This window comes from Pinus tabuliformis, chromosome 8, assembly GCF_031772625.1.
Source record: "Pinus tabuliformis cultivar Carrire ecotype Pingquan chromosome 8, CPIR1, whole genome shotgun sequence".
Lineage (NCBI taxonomy): Eukaryota > Viridiplantae > Streptophyta > Pinopsida > Pinales > Pinaceae > Pinus > Pinus tabuliformis.
Genome location: NC_142294.1, coordinates 1618531722 through 1618549782, shown reverse-complemented (window position 1 = coordinate 1618549782; position 18061 = coordinate 1618531722). Strand labels below are relative to the sequence as shown.

At 39.3% G+C, this 18061-nt stretch overlaps 1 protein-coding gene and 1 pseudogene across 3 annotated transcripts; both read right to left on the bottom strand.

Moving 5' to 3' along the window:
• Positions 1-1184: 1184 nt before the first annotated feature.
• Positions 1185-3334, bottom strand: LOC149242270 (protein NRT1/ PTR FAMILY 8.1-like). Of its 3 annotated transcripts, none has more exons than XM_089367665.1 (4): positions 3197-3334; positions 2481-2622; positions 2049-2266; positions 1185-1890 (listed from the first exon to the last, which is right to left on the bottom strand). In XM_089367665.1, exons 2-4 carry the CDS (start codon positions 2596-2598, stop codon positions 1330-1332), a joined length of 897 nt encoding a protein of 298 aa, XP_089223791.1. In that variant the 5' UTR covers positions 2599-2622; positions 3197-3334; the 3' UTR covers positions 1185-1329. The 3 variants fall into 3 exon arrangements, with proteins under 3 accessions (XP_089223791.1, XP_089223790.1, XP_089223789.1); XM_089367664.1 differs by having other exon boundaries at positions 3182-3319; XM_089367663.1 differs by lacking the exon at positions 3197-3334 and having other exon boundaries at positions 2481-2631.
• On the bottom strand, positions 2629-17776 carry LOC149242269 (protein DEHYDRATION-INDUCED 19-like; annotated as a pseudogene).
• Positions 17777-18061: the final 285 nt, after the last annotated feature.

The window sequence follows — 18061 nt, the reverse complement described above, 5'->3', positions numbered from 1 at the left end:
TAATATTTGTGCTCTTTTTCGAAATATACATAATTGGCTAAAGATCAAATGACCTAGAAAGTGGAGGTTTATATTTAAAGAAAATACTTACATTCTCTCCAATATGGTTAAATTGGAAAGGTCTAGTCAGATGGTTATTGTTAGGTGACCTGCTAATTTCAACACAGTAAAATATTCAAATGGAAGCGGCACAATCAGATTTTATTTTAACAACCAAATACTTTTAACCCAAAATTAAGAATCCTAATCAACACAATTTCTATTTTATTTTAACCCAAAATTAATACCATTGCTATGACTTTTTAGTTTGTACGCATAACCCTCCAGCCAAAAGTTGGATGTAGGCTAGTATATATGTATATCATAGACTGTATGTTGATAATATTATCTGCAGTTTCACCATGCATCAATATGGAATAATATATGCAAATTTAATAAACTCCACCGCGACACTTTATACTTGCAGTGTTGTTGGTGTTTTTAAAATATGAACTTTTCAGAAAGCATTCTAAAAGGTAAACAATAATAAAACGTGTTACATGCCTAAGAACTCCCTTCCCTGTGACAAATCTAAAGGTGACATTTAAATAGCTGGTCCATTATTTCATAACCAAGGGGTCTGATACACCAAATTTGGGGTAGAGTACGTATGCCTTGGTAAATTTAGCAGTCAAATTGCTCTGCAGAAGTGGATCCAAACAAGGGATCTCATACACCAATTTAGTGTCTGGCTTTGCCGTGACCTTAAAATTACATTATTACTATTATATGTGTTTTCTCATCTAAGCAATTTTCCATTATAAGCAGACAACAATGATAATGATTATTATATATGTTTTCTCATCTAAGTAATTTTCCATTATAAGCAGACAAAAATGAAGAGTAGTTTCTCTCAAGTGGTTTGAATGTCGAAGCTGTGAAATCCTTTTAAGATCGTGCTGCATTGAATACAAGAGCCGTCATCAACAGAAGGCAACCTATCAGCTTTCCATGGAAAATTCTTGTGATTAATCTGCAAGGTTTATTTAATGGTGATTTATTCAATCCTGAATATGAAACCAAGTTAGTTTTGAAACGTCCATATGAAGAAATCAAACATAGAGTATTATCAAATTACTTCTTCTGACGGAAATTGGAAATCACAAAGGTTACTTTGTAGGCCTAGTCAGTTGATTGCAGGTAAATTAGTATTAAAAGACACTAAAGGCACTTAATTAGGTTAACCATTTTTAAGCAGATGCTTGAAGTCAAATCATTCTCAATGATTCTATAAATAGGAAAATTCAGAAAAAAGTATGAAAAAGAAAATCAGGAAGCTTGGTAGTAATCTTACAGGAATTTATCTGTGTGCTCAAGCTTTCGACTTCCTTCAATGACAGACTCCTTATCTTGAACTTCATAAAGACCAGACTTATCACGTGGAACAGGGATGTTCCATTTTCGAAATGATGCAACTAACACCTGGGCTATCCGGGTCAAGGGACTGCCCCCTGGCTTTTGATGTCGGTATAAACGGGTACCTGAAAAGAAGCTGCACACCGCTATTCCCATGGCCACAGTAGGAATTCCAAAACCCCACCCCCAACCAACATTCTCTTGGACCCAAACAAGAACACTAGCTGCAACAAGAGCACCAATGTTAATTGAAAAATAAAACCAGTTGAAAAAAGAACTTTTCTTTTTCTTTTCTACATCATCTGTCTCATCAAACTGATCTGCTCCTAACGATGATACGCATGGCTTGATACCACCAGTCGCTAGCGCAATAATGTAAATTGCCAAAAAGAAAACACCAGTTTGAGTCGTTGTTGCATGGCAATTAAGGTTTGAAGCTTTGCAGGGAGGCTTAAGATTAGGCACAGATGCAGATATAGTCAACAAGGTCATTCCCTGAAAATGGACAAAAATATTCTTCAACCAAAATGTGTTGCAAACAATGTCAAAACATGATAAATTGACAGAAAGGTGTTGAGAGAATTTGCTTCTAAATATGTTACTATTCATTTCTCAATTAACAGAAAAACTTGATAGAACAACAATGAACTTACAAAAAAATACACAATAGAAAATACAACAATTGTTTTATAACGTCCCCAGTATGCATCAGCCATAAAAGCTCCAATCAAAGGAGTTATGTAACAAGTTCCAGACCAATTTGTGACATTATTGGCTGCAGTTGAATTGCCTTGCTTGAACTTATCTGTCAAATAGTTCACCAGATTTGAACTGAATCCATAGTATGCCAATCTTTCGCAGCACTCATTCCCTGTAAAATAAATCCGTTATGGAGACCATAATCCAATTGAAGGTATATAAATATAAAATAAGAGTGTTTCCTTGCCCAAATTTCAAAACCAGTTCTGTAATTACTAGTTATTTTCTGGTTAGTTTGTCAATAAATATGTGTGCTAACTACTCGTTGAGAAAGATATTAGTATGCTGAAAAGAACATTTTGACGTTTAAAGGTCATCACATATACCCAAAATAAATGGACAAGCCTTCCAGTTCCCCGATTTGTTCTTGACTGAACGTTTTCCATGAATATCTACAGACCCATCTTGAGTGTACTCATCATCAAGATTCACTGAAGAGTTCATACTTCTTATTGGTCGAGTGTTGACCTATAACATAAAAACCAATAAAATGTTAGCAAAGAATGAAAGAACAGGAATTATATTTATTTATAATTACTGGATAAACAGTTCCATAAAAAAAACCATGACAACTCTGTATCATACATTTCACGTAGTTACACCAGGCATACAGATTTGGCAAGCACACACAATAGTTTAAGTCATTGTGCAAAACGTTTCACTAAAAGGGGATCAGCGTTATGCTTCAGCTCAAGATGTGTTTACTAACTACATCCCCAATTTGTAATTTAATTATTTATGAAGAGAAATAGGGAACTGAATATTGGGAAACAACTTTGGCTAAGACCACAAAGATAATACATTGCTAGCTCAACGTTACCAGAATTCAGATGCAACAACGTTGATGATTGATCCCTCAATATATGACCATAAACTGGCCTTAATACAATATTTCATTCTGGGACATATCAATGGGTCAGCAATCAAAGGAACAATAGGAAAGAAAACTACATGAGCATTGAGAATCATTAAGTAATTGTAGATAAGCATTAAAAATTTATTTAAAAAAAAACATTCTTAATGTTACCTGCCCATAACTCACACATCAAGAGATTTTTTCATCGAGCTTTCCTCTGATGATACAATTGGTTTTATTTGATCCTCATTGCTCTCAGAAATCGACAAATTATAAACAAAGGAAGATAGCAGAGGATCTGGTACTGCACTGTTAGCAGCCACCCCACGCGAGGACACACCTCCCAGAAGTGGATGCAGCTGCCCCTCCCGAAGCTCTCTACTCAGAAAAGACAGTGTGGAATTAGGTGGCAACCCACCTCTGCGAAATCTCCTCCTACGCTGCATGTATCTAGTAATTAAAGGGAACAAATTGACACCCTTCGCAGCCATGTCATTCAAGAACTATAATTTTAATGGATAGAATACTAAGGCCGACAAGCACTGACAAACATAATCTACATTTTTAACAAACAGAAAACCCAAGGAAGTTAGAACACAGCTCTGCTAATACAAGGGAGTAGCATCTGAAATATTGAAAGTAAATATAAATTCTTCTCTGCCCAAGCATTTCAAACTTAGATTCCACTATATCTTGTCATGTCATAGTCAAAGTAGAGGATATTTTGAACAATTGACCATGTTGAAGAGTTATATGCCCAACCATATCCTTCCCGGCTTTAGCTGCGCACACAGGACATGGCTGCAAAGAAATACACAAGATATTCAGGAAAGCATTACACATGATACCTCATCTAATAACCCAGTGTCATAAAATTAAAGACCCACAAAAGTTTCCTCTTACTTAAAACAATAAGTTTATTTGCGCTTTATAGGAAGTCAAACTATACATCCAAAAACTTGAGGAAACAATAATGTTTAGACAGAAATAACTAATAAGTATTCCATAGCTTATTGCAAATAGTCAGCAGGAAAGCAAATGTGTCATAAGAAGACTGAAAAGATCAAACAATCAAATGGAAATTTCATCCAGCAATAGGAATGGTTTTCCTATGTATATTACCATTTACATATCGAATTAAAAAGTTTAAAACGACTTATCAGAATAGATTTTTTACGTTCTTCAATGCATCTCCTAGGCTTAGACCATCTCAATAACAAATACCTGCCTATTCATTGTCATCTCGTCCTAGGAGTGACTCTTAAATATACTAAAAAATACTAAAAGTTGTTTAAACCAACATGGATGTAAATTCTCACACATTGAGACTTGAAAAAGCAACTTTTGAACAATGTCAACATGGATTGTTCCATGTCCACTAACACAGATGACAGATTCTGTCTATCTCAAAAAGGCACACCCCACATACAGGCATTTTCTTGCTGGAAAATTCTCAAACAAGTAATATATCTTTATTAAAATTGGGAAGACTTCCACTGACCCATGTTATATTGGTCAGTGTCAAGCAACTGTTTGATTTTGGTACTCAGAAATTTCAAGCAGAGAACCGCTTATCCATTTGGCTAGTGGATGTCATTTGCCAAAAAAATACCCTTGGGTTCAATGTGATTGGACTGAGCAACTAATTATATAATATGGGCTCCATTGTCTATGGAACAGATGGTATTCGCTTGCAACTGTTCTATGGAATATTTTCCTAAAATGGCTCTTGTAAGGTCTTGAATCCGTTCCTCAATCTTACAGCCATAGTTACAAGATTAAAATAAATTGATATGCCAACCCAGAACTGATGAATACACTCTTAAAATGTGTAATATAAAGATGCAGGAAAAATGCTGGCAAACAGTAACTGCGGCTGAAAAGCGACTTAAAAAACAATGTAAAAATAAGGACAAAGTTTCCACACACCGCATTTTTTGTGTCGATGCAATGTTCATCCTCAAGATGGTAGCAGAGCAATGTGATATCAAAATCCTCAAAACAAAATGGGCAAGTGAAATCCGCCCGTATGTCATCATCGCCCTCCAATTCATCAAAGTTAAACTGTCGATTTGTACAGACAGAAAAACAACCTACTCAGAGCTTCAAATGATCCCAAACAAAAACACAGTTTACAAAATTGAAAACCCCCAAAAGGCAATTAGCCTGAAGCAGGTCAAATTAATAGGCTCGTAGTTTGAACCCAGACAAAACAGAGGGGTCTTCTAACGGGTAATACCGATGCATTTACGGAATTGACCCCAAAAGTAGATAGATAAAAAAATGAACTTTACAGCACAACAAGACCAACTTTGAGCCACTGCAGTTAATATGTAGCGATAACTCCACAGTTAATATGTAGTGATAACTCCACAGGAGTCGCCTTCAAAGTACTGCAAATACTACATGAGTATATACATAGTTTTTCCTTCATCTCCCATATTTCATAAATATCCCAAACCTCAGCCAAAATTGCTCCTAACAAATCAAAAACCCTAATCAGCAAAAAATAAACGAAGTATAATTGCCTTAGCAAACCCACATCGCCAGTAAATATGTAAATAAATACTCTGGACATATTCATGGCTAAACCACTTCCTTTTTTAAAGGAGAAAACTTAGTGAAGCCGTCAGTTGGTGATGCATGTAAAATGGTCATCTGTTGAGATTGCAACAAGATGATGGAGCTTAGTGAAAAGAGTCGCCTTCACTAAGTGGGCCCGTAGGCAAATTATGGCGCAAGTTCTATTTTTAATCACAGTGTGAGTGATCACAGTGTGGGTGATCACAATGTGGGCGACCAAAATGTGGGTGACCAAAGTGTGGGTGACCACAGTGTGGGTGATCAAAGTCTATTTTTAGACTGGCTGTCAAAAATAGAAAAGTCAAATATTATTGTCTCATAATAATATTTGTACTATAAACTTGATCTTATTCTCATCGAGCACTTCAGTTTGAGCTACAGATGTGGCCCATGCAGCTGTCAGAAGGAAGTACGCTTTTCTTATGAGTCAGTTGAGTTGTTGCATGCATGACTTCAGTTAGAACTCAATCAGTTGAGTTTGGTGGAGTTGATTGTGGAGTTGTGTTCAGTTTGACTTGGTTAAACTAGTTGTAGTTAGTCTAACTGCAAATAGACTAATGATGAGTTGTTAAACTAATTATTAACTCATAATACAACTATATAATATATCAGTTAACTCAGTTGCATGTCAATGCATGTTCAGTTCAGCAGGGACAAGTGTTAGAGAATCAGATTGCTATCAGTTGTGACTATAGTTGTGCATCAGATCTTTCACAATCAAGGGATTGAGTATGCCAATGAGTTTGCTCATGTATTTTCCCAGTTTGTAGCTTCTGCTCACGTCTTACACATTGTGAGTGATTCTTTGGAGGTGAAATACGAGTTTGGTAGACCATTCTCATTCATTCTTGAGCAGGTATTGAGCAGTGGAGGCAGGCAAGCAGTGGAATAGATTTGGAGATCAGATCTTAGCTGTATTGTGTGTAACAGGTGGAGCTGGTACTGGATTGCTTGTGATAAGCATTGTACTTTGTAATGTTACAAGGTCTCAATCATTAATATACAGATAATGTGGGGTTTTTAGCGAGATGCTTTCCCCGGGTTACATACTGTGTTAATGTGTGAATGCTCTTGATGTTTTATTGTTAATGATGCTGCTATATTGATGATCAACGTAGAGGAGCTTATGTATTGTGTATGTATTCTGCAATAGTACATGATTAGGATAATCTCTGTTGAATATGTGTTAAATTATTCAAAATTTCTACATGGTATCAGAGCGAGCTAGATAATTGTAGAAAAAATTTCTACATGGTATCAGAGCTGCTTGATTTGTAGAAGAGATTTTTACAGGATATCAAGTGAGGATTGATCATCAGATCTACTATTCAGCAAGTGTTTACATTCTATTTCTTCAGGCAGAGTCTGTAATCGGGCCAGGTAACCTCTGAATTCATCCTTCCTTTGGAAGGTGAGATATCCGGTGAATGCCCATACAGTCAATCTCTGTACGAGAAATATTGTGTTCTCACGAATCTTAGATCCGAGGCAGTTGAGTTGGAGCTGGTGGAAATCGAATTTGTAGCAGTGTTGTTGAAATGTCTTTCAACGGATTGCAAATGTTATTCCAAAGCAAGAGCGACCTGGCGCTCAAGGATAAACTCAGAAACAATAAAGGTGAGAATGGATCTTCATCAAAGGTATCTGATGAAGGGAATTGCGCTTTGGCTGCTAAAGCAAGGAAAGGGAAGAGCAAGAAAGCTTCTCAGTCTGGTGCGAAAGGCAAGAAGCGGGATATGTCCAAGGTGAAGTGTTTTCACTGTCACCAGCATGGACACTATGCCACTAATTGTCCGCAGAAGAAGAAGAACAAGCAGGCTGCTGGATCTTCAGCAGGAGAGGCTCTAGCCTCACAGTTTGAGCTTGATTTTTCATTGATCACATGCTTGGTTTCAAGTGTGATGGGATCAGTGTGGTTCTTGGACAGTGGTGCGTCTTTTCACATGACGAGAGATAGAGATTTGTTCTCTGATCTGGAGGACAAAGATCTTGGAGTGCACATCGAGATGGGCGATGATGGTAGATACAGTGCGACCGATATCGGTACCATTTCCTTTAGAGGGAGTCTGGTAAACCCTTCGTATTGAAGGAAGTCATGCATGTTCCAGGATTGACGAAGAATCTCATCTCAGTGGTGATGTTAGAAGACGAGGGGTATGATGTTGTTTTCAGCGAGGGAAAGGCTTTCCTGCGCAGCAAGACAACTGGTGAGACCCAGAAGATAGGGGTTCGAGTGAGGAACCTTTATCAGTTGCATGTAGATGGATGCACATCAATGGCGGGCAAGGCAGAAGGATTGGTGAGCCGGGATGATGGCGAGTTGTGGCACAGGAGATTGGGTCACCTTCACCATGGAGCCTTGAAGATACTGCAGCAGATCACTACAGGGCTTCCTAAAGGCACACTTGCGCAGTCAGATCAGTGCAAGGGGTGTACTTTGGGGAAGTTTGTGAAAGCCACCTTTCACGAGAAGGATAGTCGCGCCACGACGATCCTTGAGAGAATTCACACAGACGTGTGTGGACCTTTCTCAGTTGCTTCGACAGAAAAACACAGGTATTATGTGATTTTTGTTGATGATTTCTCTCGTAAGTGCTGGATCTTCTTCATGCAGAAGAAGAGCGAGACATATTCAAAGTTCTGTGAATTCAAAGCACTGGTCGAGAAAGAGTCGGGGAAGAAGGTGAAGGCTCTTAGGAGCGATAATGGTGGTGAATACATCTCGGACAAGTTCAAGGATTTCTGTAAGGCAGAAGGGATTCGTAGAGAGCTCATAGCTCCCCATAACCACAGCAGAACGGGGTAGCTGAGCGGAAGAACAGAACGATTGTGGGTGTTGCACGGGCAATGTTGCATGATCAGGGCCTACCCCTTCACTTGTGGGAGGAAGCATGCAATACAGTAGTTTATGTGCAGAACCGTTGTCCTCATAGGATACTTGGCATGAGTACACCTGAGGAGACGTATTCTGGTAAGAAGCCTGATCTTTCTCATTTGAGGATTTTTGGTGCTAACGTTTACATGCATGTGACGAAGGATGCCAAGAAGAATTTGGAGCCGACCGTAGAGGTTGGGATATTTGTGGGGTACACTGATACGCCCCACAACTATCGTGTGTATTTGCCAGACAGTGGTAAAACTGTTGTGCGACAGGATATAAAATTTCAGGAGGAGAAAGCCATGAAGTGTTCGCTTGAGAGGGAGCTACACTTGCATGTAGATGAGGAGCTATTAGTTCCTAAGGATGAGCTTCAGGACGTGGATCAGCCACAGGACGAGGTTCATGGAGTGGAAGAGACCACTCATGCAGCGCCAACCATCAGAGGGCGAAAGCGCTTGACAGAAGCTGAGCGACTGGCTCAAGATGCAGAGAAAGTTGTAGGACCACCTACAGCCCAACGCAGGCAGAGACAGTCACCTGATCGGTACACTGGATACATGGCTCTGATGAGCATGTGTGTTGTGTGAGCCATCCTCTTTCAAGGAAGCTGTGGAGGATCCCGCATGGGTAGACGCCATGGTGGAAGAGTATGATTCTATTGTCAGAAACAGTGCATGGGAGATTGTTCCTAGACCGGAAGGGAAATCAGTGGTGGGTTCGAGATGGATCTACAAGGTCAAGCAGGCAGCTGACGGGAGTGTGGAGAAGTACAAGGCAAGATTTGTTGCCCGAGGCTTTTCACAGATAGAGGGGATCGACTATGAGGAGACCTTTGCACCTGTCACAAGGTATTCTTCCATACGGACGATTCTTGCTCTCTTAGCGCAGATGGGATGGCACATTCATCAGATGGATGTGAAGACTGCGTTCCTCAATGGAGTCATTGAGGAGGAGGTGTACATTGAGTAGCCCGAAGGCTTTGAGGTCTTCAGCAGCGAGTCGCATGTGTGCAGGCTCAAGAGAGCGATGTATGGGTTGAAGCAAGCACCACGTGCTTGGTACACACGGATAGACAGCTATTTCACAGGACTTGGATTCTCCAAGAGCGAGGCGGATCCTAACCTATACCAGATTGTGGTGGAGGGTAAGTTGCTTATCATTGTACTGTATGTTGATGATTTGATTCTAACGGGTGATGAGCTGTTGATACTGTCATGCAAGAAGGATCTTGCTCTAGAGTTTGAGATGAAGGACTTGGGCCTCCTTCACTATTTCCTAGGATTGGAAATATGGCAGCGCAGTGGTGGACTGTTTGTTTCTCAGGGCAAGTATGCTCGCGAGATACTGGAGAAGTTCAACATGCATGGCTGCAAGCCTGTTGATACTCCTCTTCCTGGAGGTTGGAGGAAGGAGGATGCCACTTCGGGAGAAGAAGTGGATGCCACTGTTTATCGACAGTTGGTGGGGTCGCTGGTGTATTTGGTCAATACACGACCTGATATATGCTATGCAGTTAACCAGCTTTCACAAGCTATGGTTAAGCCTACCAAGCTCTTCTGGAAGGCGGGCAAGCATGTATTGCGCTACCTGAGAGGCACATCGGGATATGGTTTGTGGTACAGTGTTGGGTCCCTATAATACTAGTGATTACCCCATTACTATTGTAGTTATACCCCTTATTTATATTGTTGTGCCCCCAATACCCCCATATTGTTATTAATGTGCCCATAGAATCCCTCTATTGTTATTTTTGTGGCTTTATATTATTATTGTTAGGTCGGCTGGATTATATTGTGACTCCATAGACTCCTATATATAGAAAGGAGGTTTTGTCATTTGTATCATCCAAGAATTGTTCATTCATGTAATGTAAAGGAGGTTTCCCCCTCGAAGAGGCTGAATTCTAAGGCGTGGATCTCTCTTTTCTATCTTTTTGTGAGCTGGTTTCATAACATTTGGTATCAGAGCTTTGGATTCTAGGGTTTCGCTGCTCCAAACAGGTCATCGTGGCAGTTTCGCTATAACTTTTTTTCTGTGACGTTTCAGAAGTCGCAAAAAAAACCCATTTGAGAAGAAATCACACTGAATCTTGGGTCCAAATTTCAGAGCTTTTCGCGCGATATTTTCGGAGATATGATCTCAGGAAGTTGGTCTTTTTGCAGACTCCTGAATTACACTCAAAACAGGTGACCTAGGGAAAATCGTCATAACTTTCTTTTTGAGCATCGGATTGAAATTTCGTAAGAAGGTACAGAAAGAGGATGGACTGTAGTTTTCTTTTATATATTTTTCAAAGTCAAAGGTTGAAACAGTGACACGTGGCACTTCATACAAGTTCGCTCTACTGAACTAGTCTATAATCAGGTCACTGCGGGAGATCGGGCATAACTCTTTCTTGGAGAATCCAATTTGGCTTAGACTAGTGGCATTGGAAAGAGGAGATAGAAGGCTACTACAGGTCACAATTTCAGAACTGGATGATTCAAAATTACAGAGATACATCAGATTCAATATCAGGCTTCTACAAAGTAAAAAAAAGGTGTGTAGTTTTTATTTTTTATTTTTGCATAAGCTTGGTTTGAAGGAATTCAAAGGGCATAGTAAAGCATTATTATCGGTAACTGATGCCCCGAGGAAAGAAAATGCAAACACCTAGTAAGGAACCTGAAAGCTCTAGCATGACTCATGAAGAAGAGGAAGAAATGCAACATGATATATCAAAATTACAAGACCAAGTGCAACAACTGTCCCTTGCACAAAAGGGAACAGAATCTAAGATGGATGGTTTAAAGAAAGGTGTAGAAGCTAAGATGGACTGTTTAAAGAAAGGCGTAGAATCTAAGATGATTGACGTGGAAGCTAAGATGGATGATTTGAAGATAGATTTGAAGACAGACATGGACGAATTGAAGATAAATATGAATAAGTTGCTACAAGAAATCGTCCCTAAGGGTGAAAGGGTACTAAAGGAAACTCATGATGAGAACAAAAGAAATGTTAATCATGATTCCATAGACGGTAATGTTGGATTGAAGAATCACCATATTCCAAAAATCGATATGAGGAAGTTTGATGGCAAGGATCCCGCCACATGGATATTACAGATGGAGCAGTTCTTCGATCTCAATAATGTGCAAAACACACAAAAGGTACGTATGGCAACTTTATATTTGGAACCAAATCAATTTGTATGGTATCAATGGCTTTGCTCTCATAAACAATTTATCACTTGGGCAATTTTTACGGAAGAATTGATAGCACATTATGAGGATACAAAAAGCAACACTTTTTTTAGCCAATTGATAAGTCTCAAACAAAAGGGTTCAATAATGGAGCACATTGAGGAGTTCCAAAAATTGAACATAAGGGTAAAAGATATTCCAGAGCAGCATATGATTGATGTGTTCATAGGGTCTTTAAAGGATAATATCCAACATGATGTTCGACTTTGGGAACCTGATTCATTAGAGAAGGCATTCAGGTTAGCAAGAAAAATGGAAAGCAAAATTATGGCAACCAGGAAGCATACCACTCACAACTATAAAGACGGAAGTGCAGTTGCCCCTAGTCTTCCACAACCTATAAGGTTGACACCACAACAATTGGAAGAAAAAAGAGCAAAAGGGCTTTGTTATAGTTGTGATAGCAAATACACTAAAGGTCATAAGTGTGCTGAGAAGAAATTATTCTACATAGATTGTGAAGAGGAAGAAGAAAAGGAGCAAGAAAGGTCAAAAGAACAGGATATGTTCCAGGAACAAAGCCTAGATGAAGAACAAATAAATCCGACCATATCTTGTAATGCATTGGCGGGAATTACCACTCCTCAAACCATCAAGATAGAAGGACAAATCAAGAAGAAAAAGGTGATAGTGTTGATTGATTCAGGAAGCACCCACAATTTTATTCATTGTAGGGTAGCAAAATAATTGAATTGCTTCCTATATCCAGCACCAGAGTGTCAAGTGATGATTGCAAATGGAGGAACAATAAATTGCTCTGGAAAGTGCCATAATATCAAGCTATCCATGGGAGAATATGTATTGACTAGCCCAATGCTTTCCATTCCAATGGGAGGTGCTGATGTTGTACTAGGAGTCCAATGGCTACAATCCTTGGGTACAATAGCTTTTAATTTTCAAGAACTTTTCATCAAATTTTCTGTGGAAGGAAAGGAAGTTGAATTAAGGGGTATTGCAGGGAAACCAGGAAAGATAATCAGCTCTAATGGTATGACAAAGCTTCTAAAAAAGGAGCAAAGGGGTGTAATTGCACAATTATGTTCGCTAGATGTTTCCACATTAGAATCATCTATTTCTCTAGATCTCCAAAAAGTCCTGGACAATCATTCCAAGGTATTTGAGACTCCCAAAGGTCTCCCACCTATGCGTGATCATGATCATGTTATTCATCTGATTCCAGGAAGTGTTCCTCCAAACATCAGGCCGTACAGATATCCCTATGTCCAAAAAAGTGAAATTGAACGTATGGTTGCAGAAATGCTAGAGGCTGGTATAATTCAACCGAGTCAAAGTTCTTTCTCTACTCCAGTAGTATTGGTGCACAAGAAGGATAGATCATGGCGCATGTGTCGGGATTATAGGGAGCTCAACAAGCTCACTATTAAAGATAAGTTCCCCATTCCTGTCATTGATGAATTACTGGATGAATTGCATGGATCAATTTACTTCACCAAGTTGGATCTTCGTTCAGGATATCATCAAATTAGAATGAAGATTGAAGACATTCCGAAAACGACATTTAGAACTCATGAGGGTCATTATGAATTTTTGGTCATGCCTTTTGGCCTTACCAATGCACCTTCAACATTTCAAGGTTTGATGAATTCAATTTTCAAACCATTCCTTAGAAAATTTGTGTTAGTATTTTTTGATGATATACTTATCTACAGCAAGTCTTGGAAGGATCATGTTGAACATGTTGACAGGGTGCTACAACTATTGGAAGAGAAACAATTATATGCCAAAAGATCCAAATGTTTCTTTGGAGTCCAGGAGGTGGAATATTTGGGTCATATTGTATCTCATGAAGGAGTTAAGGTAGACCCTACCAAAATTAAAGCCATTAAGGAATGGAAAATCCCCACATCCATAAAGCATTTGCGCGGATTTCTTGGGTTGACAGGGTATTATCGCAAGTTTGTTAAGAATTATGGGAGAATAGCAGCACCTCTAACGAAATTATTGAAGAAAGATGCATTTTCATGGACTCCGGAAGCAACAAAGGCCTTTGAACATCTTAAAGAGGCAATGTGCCAAGCACCGGTCTTAGCTACACCGGACTTCACAAAAACCTTTATTGTGGAATGTGATGCTTCAGGAAATGGAATTGGTGCTGTTCTAATGCAAGATGAAAGACCCATTGCTTATGAAAGTCGTCCAATCAAGGGAAAGTTTCTAAGCAAAGCTATTTATGAGAAGGAAATGTTGGCAATACTCCATGCACTTAAGAAATGGCGACCCTACCTAATGGGAAGACACTTCAAGGTAAAAACGGATCATGATAGCCTTAAATACTTTTTAGAACAAAGATTATCCTCTGAAGAGCAACAAAAGTGGGTCACAAAGATGTTGGGTTATGACTTTGAAATCATCTACAAAAAAGGGAAGCAAAATGTGGTGGCAGATGCACTGTCAAGGAAGGATGAGGATGTGGAAGCATTTTTGTGCGCTATTTCTATCATCCAACCAGATTGGATAAATGAAGCAAGGGAGGAATGGAAGAATGACGAAGATGTGTGGGCACTTATTCGAAAGCTACAACAATATTCCAGTACGTTTGATACATTTAGCTGGAAAAATGATTCGTTATGGTACAAAGATCGCTTATACCTCTGTAAGAATTCCCAGCTAAAACAAAATATTCTTATGGAATTGCACACTTCTCCCTTAGGAGGGCACTCAGGCTTTTTAAAAACTTACCATAGGGTTAAGAAGGAATTTTTTTGGGATGGCCTTAAATCAAATATTCAAAAGTTGTGGCAGAATGTTTGGTTTGCCAACAAAATAAAGTTGAAACAATTAAGACACTGGGTCTATTACAACCTTTATCCATTCCAAGCCAACGTTGGGAGGAGGTATCAATGGATTTTATCACAGGTTTACCCAAGTCTGAGGGAAAGAGTGTCATCATGGTGGTAGTTGACAGACTTACCAAGTATGCACACTTTTGTGCATTATCACATCCATTTAGAGCCAGTACAGTTTCTACTGCATTTATGGAAACAATTCAAAAGCTACATGGAAACCCAAAGATTATTGTAAGTGACAGAGATCCCATTTTCACTGGAAATTTTTGGACACAATTATTTTCTTGTCTTGGTACTCAGTTAGCTCATAGCTCATCTTATCATCCTCAATTTGATGGGCAAACTGAGATAGTAAACAAATGTTTGGAAGGATATCTTCGTTGCTTTGTATCTGATAAACAAACACAATGGGTCAAATGGTTGCCTCTGGCTGAATGGTGGTATAACACTTCCTTTCATACAGCAACAAAAATGACCCCATTTATGGCACTTTATGGGTATCAACCACCATCCATCACATCATATTTAAGAGAAAATTCTAAGGTTCAGGCAGTGGAACATCACATCGAACATCAACAACAAGTCCTCCAACTCTTAAAGGATAACCTCGTGTTGGCACAAAATAGAATGAAACAACAGGCAGATCAACATCGCAGTGAAAGAAGTTTTGATGTAGGTGATTGAGTATTCCTACGGCTACAACCATATAAGCAGATGTCCCTCAAGCAAGCTAAGAAGGATAATAAATTATCACCAAAGTATTATGGTCCGTACAAGGTGTTGCAAAAGATTGGTACTATGGCATACAAATTGGAGCTTCCTGCAGCTTCTCGATTTCACCCAGTTTTCCATGTTTCATGTTTAAAGAAGGTTATAGGCGACAAGCTCCCAGTTCAAACAATATTGCCAGAACTTGACGAGGAAGGAAAAATTATATTGGAACCGGAAGCAGTTATAGAGACAAGAACTCGACAGCTACGAAATCGATCAATTTCAGAGTACCTTATCAAGTGGAAGAACTTATCCGCTGAAGATTCCACATGGGAGGATGAGAATTTTATGCATAAGTATCCAGAACTACTCAAGCGTTGAGGACAACACTTTTTTGAAGGAGAGGGGCATGTTGGGTCCCTATAATACTAGTGATTACCCCATTACTATTGTAGTTATACCCCTTATTTATATTGTTGTGCCCCCATTACCCCCATATTGTTATTAATGTGCCCATAGAATCCCTCTATTGTTATTTTTGTGGCTTTATATTATTATTGTTAGGTCGGCTGGATTATATTGTGACTCCATAGACTCCTATATATAGAAAGGAGGTTTTATCATTTGTATCATCCAAGAATTGTTCATTCATGTAATGTAAAGGAGGTTTCCCCCTCGAAGAGGCTGAATTCTAAGGCGTGGATCTCTCTTTTCTATCTTTTTGTGAGCTAGTTTCATAACATACAGACAGGAGGATGAGGTGAAGCTATGCGGCTTCACGGATGTAGATTGGGCAGGGAGCCCAACGGACAGAAAGAGCACATCAGGAGGGGTCTTCAGTATTGGATCGACAGCAGTTTCTTGGTATAGCAGGAAGCAGAGATCCGTGGCACTCAGTTCAGCGGAGGCCGAGTATATGGCAGCAAGTTTGGCTGCATGCGAGGCTATATGGATGAGGAAGATCCTGGTTGGTTTGTTCGGTTCTCATTTGGATCCTACTGTGATTTACTGTGATAACCAGAGTTGCATTAAACTCTCGGCTAATCCTGTATTTCATGATAGATCTAAGCATATTGACATCAGGTACCATCATATCAGAGATTGTGTGCAGCGGAGGATCATGTTGCTTTCATACATTCCAATGGAGGATCAGGATGCTGATATTCTGACGAAGGCTCTCACCAGGAGCAAATTCGAGTACCACCGAGGCAGGATAGGGGTTGCTGATAATCCATATCTTGTCGAGAGGGAGTGTTGAGATTGCAACAAGATGATGGAGCTTAGTGAAAAGAGTCGCCTTCACTAAGTGGGCCCGCAGGCAAATTATGGCGCAAGTTCTATTTTTGATCACAGTGTGAGTGATCACAGTGTGGGTGATCACAATGTGGGTGACCAAAATGTGGGTGACCAAAGTGTGGGTGACCACAGTGTGGGTGATCAAAGTCTATTTTTAGATTGGCTGTCAAAAATAGAAAAGTCAAATATTATTGTCTCATAATAATATTTGGACTATAAACTTGATCTTATTCTCCTCGAGCACTTCAGTTTGAGCTACAGATGTGGCCCATGCAGCTGTCAGAAGGAAGTACGATTTTCTTATGAATCAGTTGAGTTGTTGCATGCATGACTTCAGTTAGAACTCAATCAGTTGAGTTTGGTGGAGTTGATTGTGGAGTTGATGGAGTTGTGTTCAGTTTGACTTGGTTAAACTAGTTGTAGTTAGTCTAACTGCAAATAGACTAATGATGAGTTGTTAAACTAATTATTAACTCATAATAAAACTATAGAATACATCAGTTAACTCAGTTGCATGTCAGTGCATGTTCAGTTCAGCAGGGACAAGTGTTAGAGAATCAGATTGCTATCAGTTGTGACTATAGTTGTGCATGAGGATTTGCACAATCAAGGGATTGAGTATGCCAATGAGTTTGCTCATGTATTTGCCCAGTTTGTAGCTTCTGCTCACGTCTTACACATTGTGAGTGATTCTTTGGAGGTGAAATACGAGTTTGGTAGACCATTCTCATTCATTCTTGAGCAGGTATTGAGCAGTGGAGGCAGGCAAGCAGTGGAATAGATTTGGAGATCAGATCTTAGCTGTATTGTGTGTAACAGGTGGAGCTGGTACTGGATTGCTTGTGATAAGCATTGTACTTTGTAATGTTACATGGTCTCAATCATTAATATACAGATAATGTGGGGTTTTTAGCGAGATGCTTTCCCTGGGTTACATACTGTGTTAATGTGTGAATGCTCTTGATGTTTTATTGTTATTGATGCTGCTATATTGATGATCAACGTAGAGGAGCTTATGTATTGTGTATGTATTCTGCAATAGTACATGATCAGGATAATCTCTGTTGAATATGTGTTAAATTATTCAAAATTTCTACATCATCATGATTCAGAACGGTTCTATGAATGTATGTCCTCATCCGGCTTTGCAATATTAAAGTAAGAAACCTGTATGATGATGATAATGATGAACTGCGTGATGGCGCTTTGCTGCCGTGATACGAGCCGCCCATAATTCAACGTCCATGGCATCTGGAGCTTAACAATTTCTCGCCTGACACAAGACCAAAATGTATTCGGCCCCAAAAGACCATTTCCAGAGCTCATAGTCGAAAGTAAAGGGATTTCCTTGAAAGCCACAACAAAAATGTAGCTTCTAGGAACTTTCAAGACCTTCAACAAAAATTCATGTGGACAAGTCACTTGCAGGTAAATACTTGCCTAAAGGGCTTTCCTTGAAAGCCATAACAAAAATGTAGCTTCTAGGCACTTTCAAGACCTTCAACTAAATTCATGTGGACAAGTCACTTGC

Bases quoted from the DNA above. Each gene is read 5' to 3' on its own strand.
- LOC149242270 (XM_089367665.1), bottom strand. From the start codon at position 2,598: ATGAACTCTTCAGTGAATCTTGATGATGAGTACACTCAAGATGGGTCT. The intron at 2,267-2,480 runs GTATATGTGATG...TTTATTTTACAG, and splicing joins GGCTTGTCCATTTATTTTGG to GGAATGAGTGCTGCGAAAGA. The intron at 1,891-2,048 runs GTAAGTTCATTG...GTCCATTTTCAG, and splicing joins TTTCTATTGTGTATTTTTTT to GGAATGACCTTGTTGACTAT.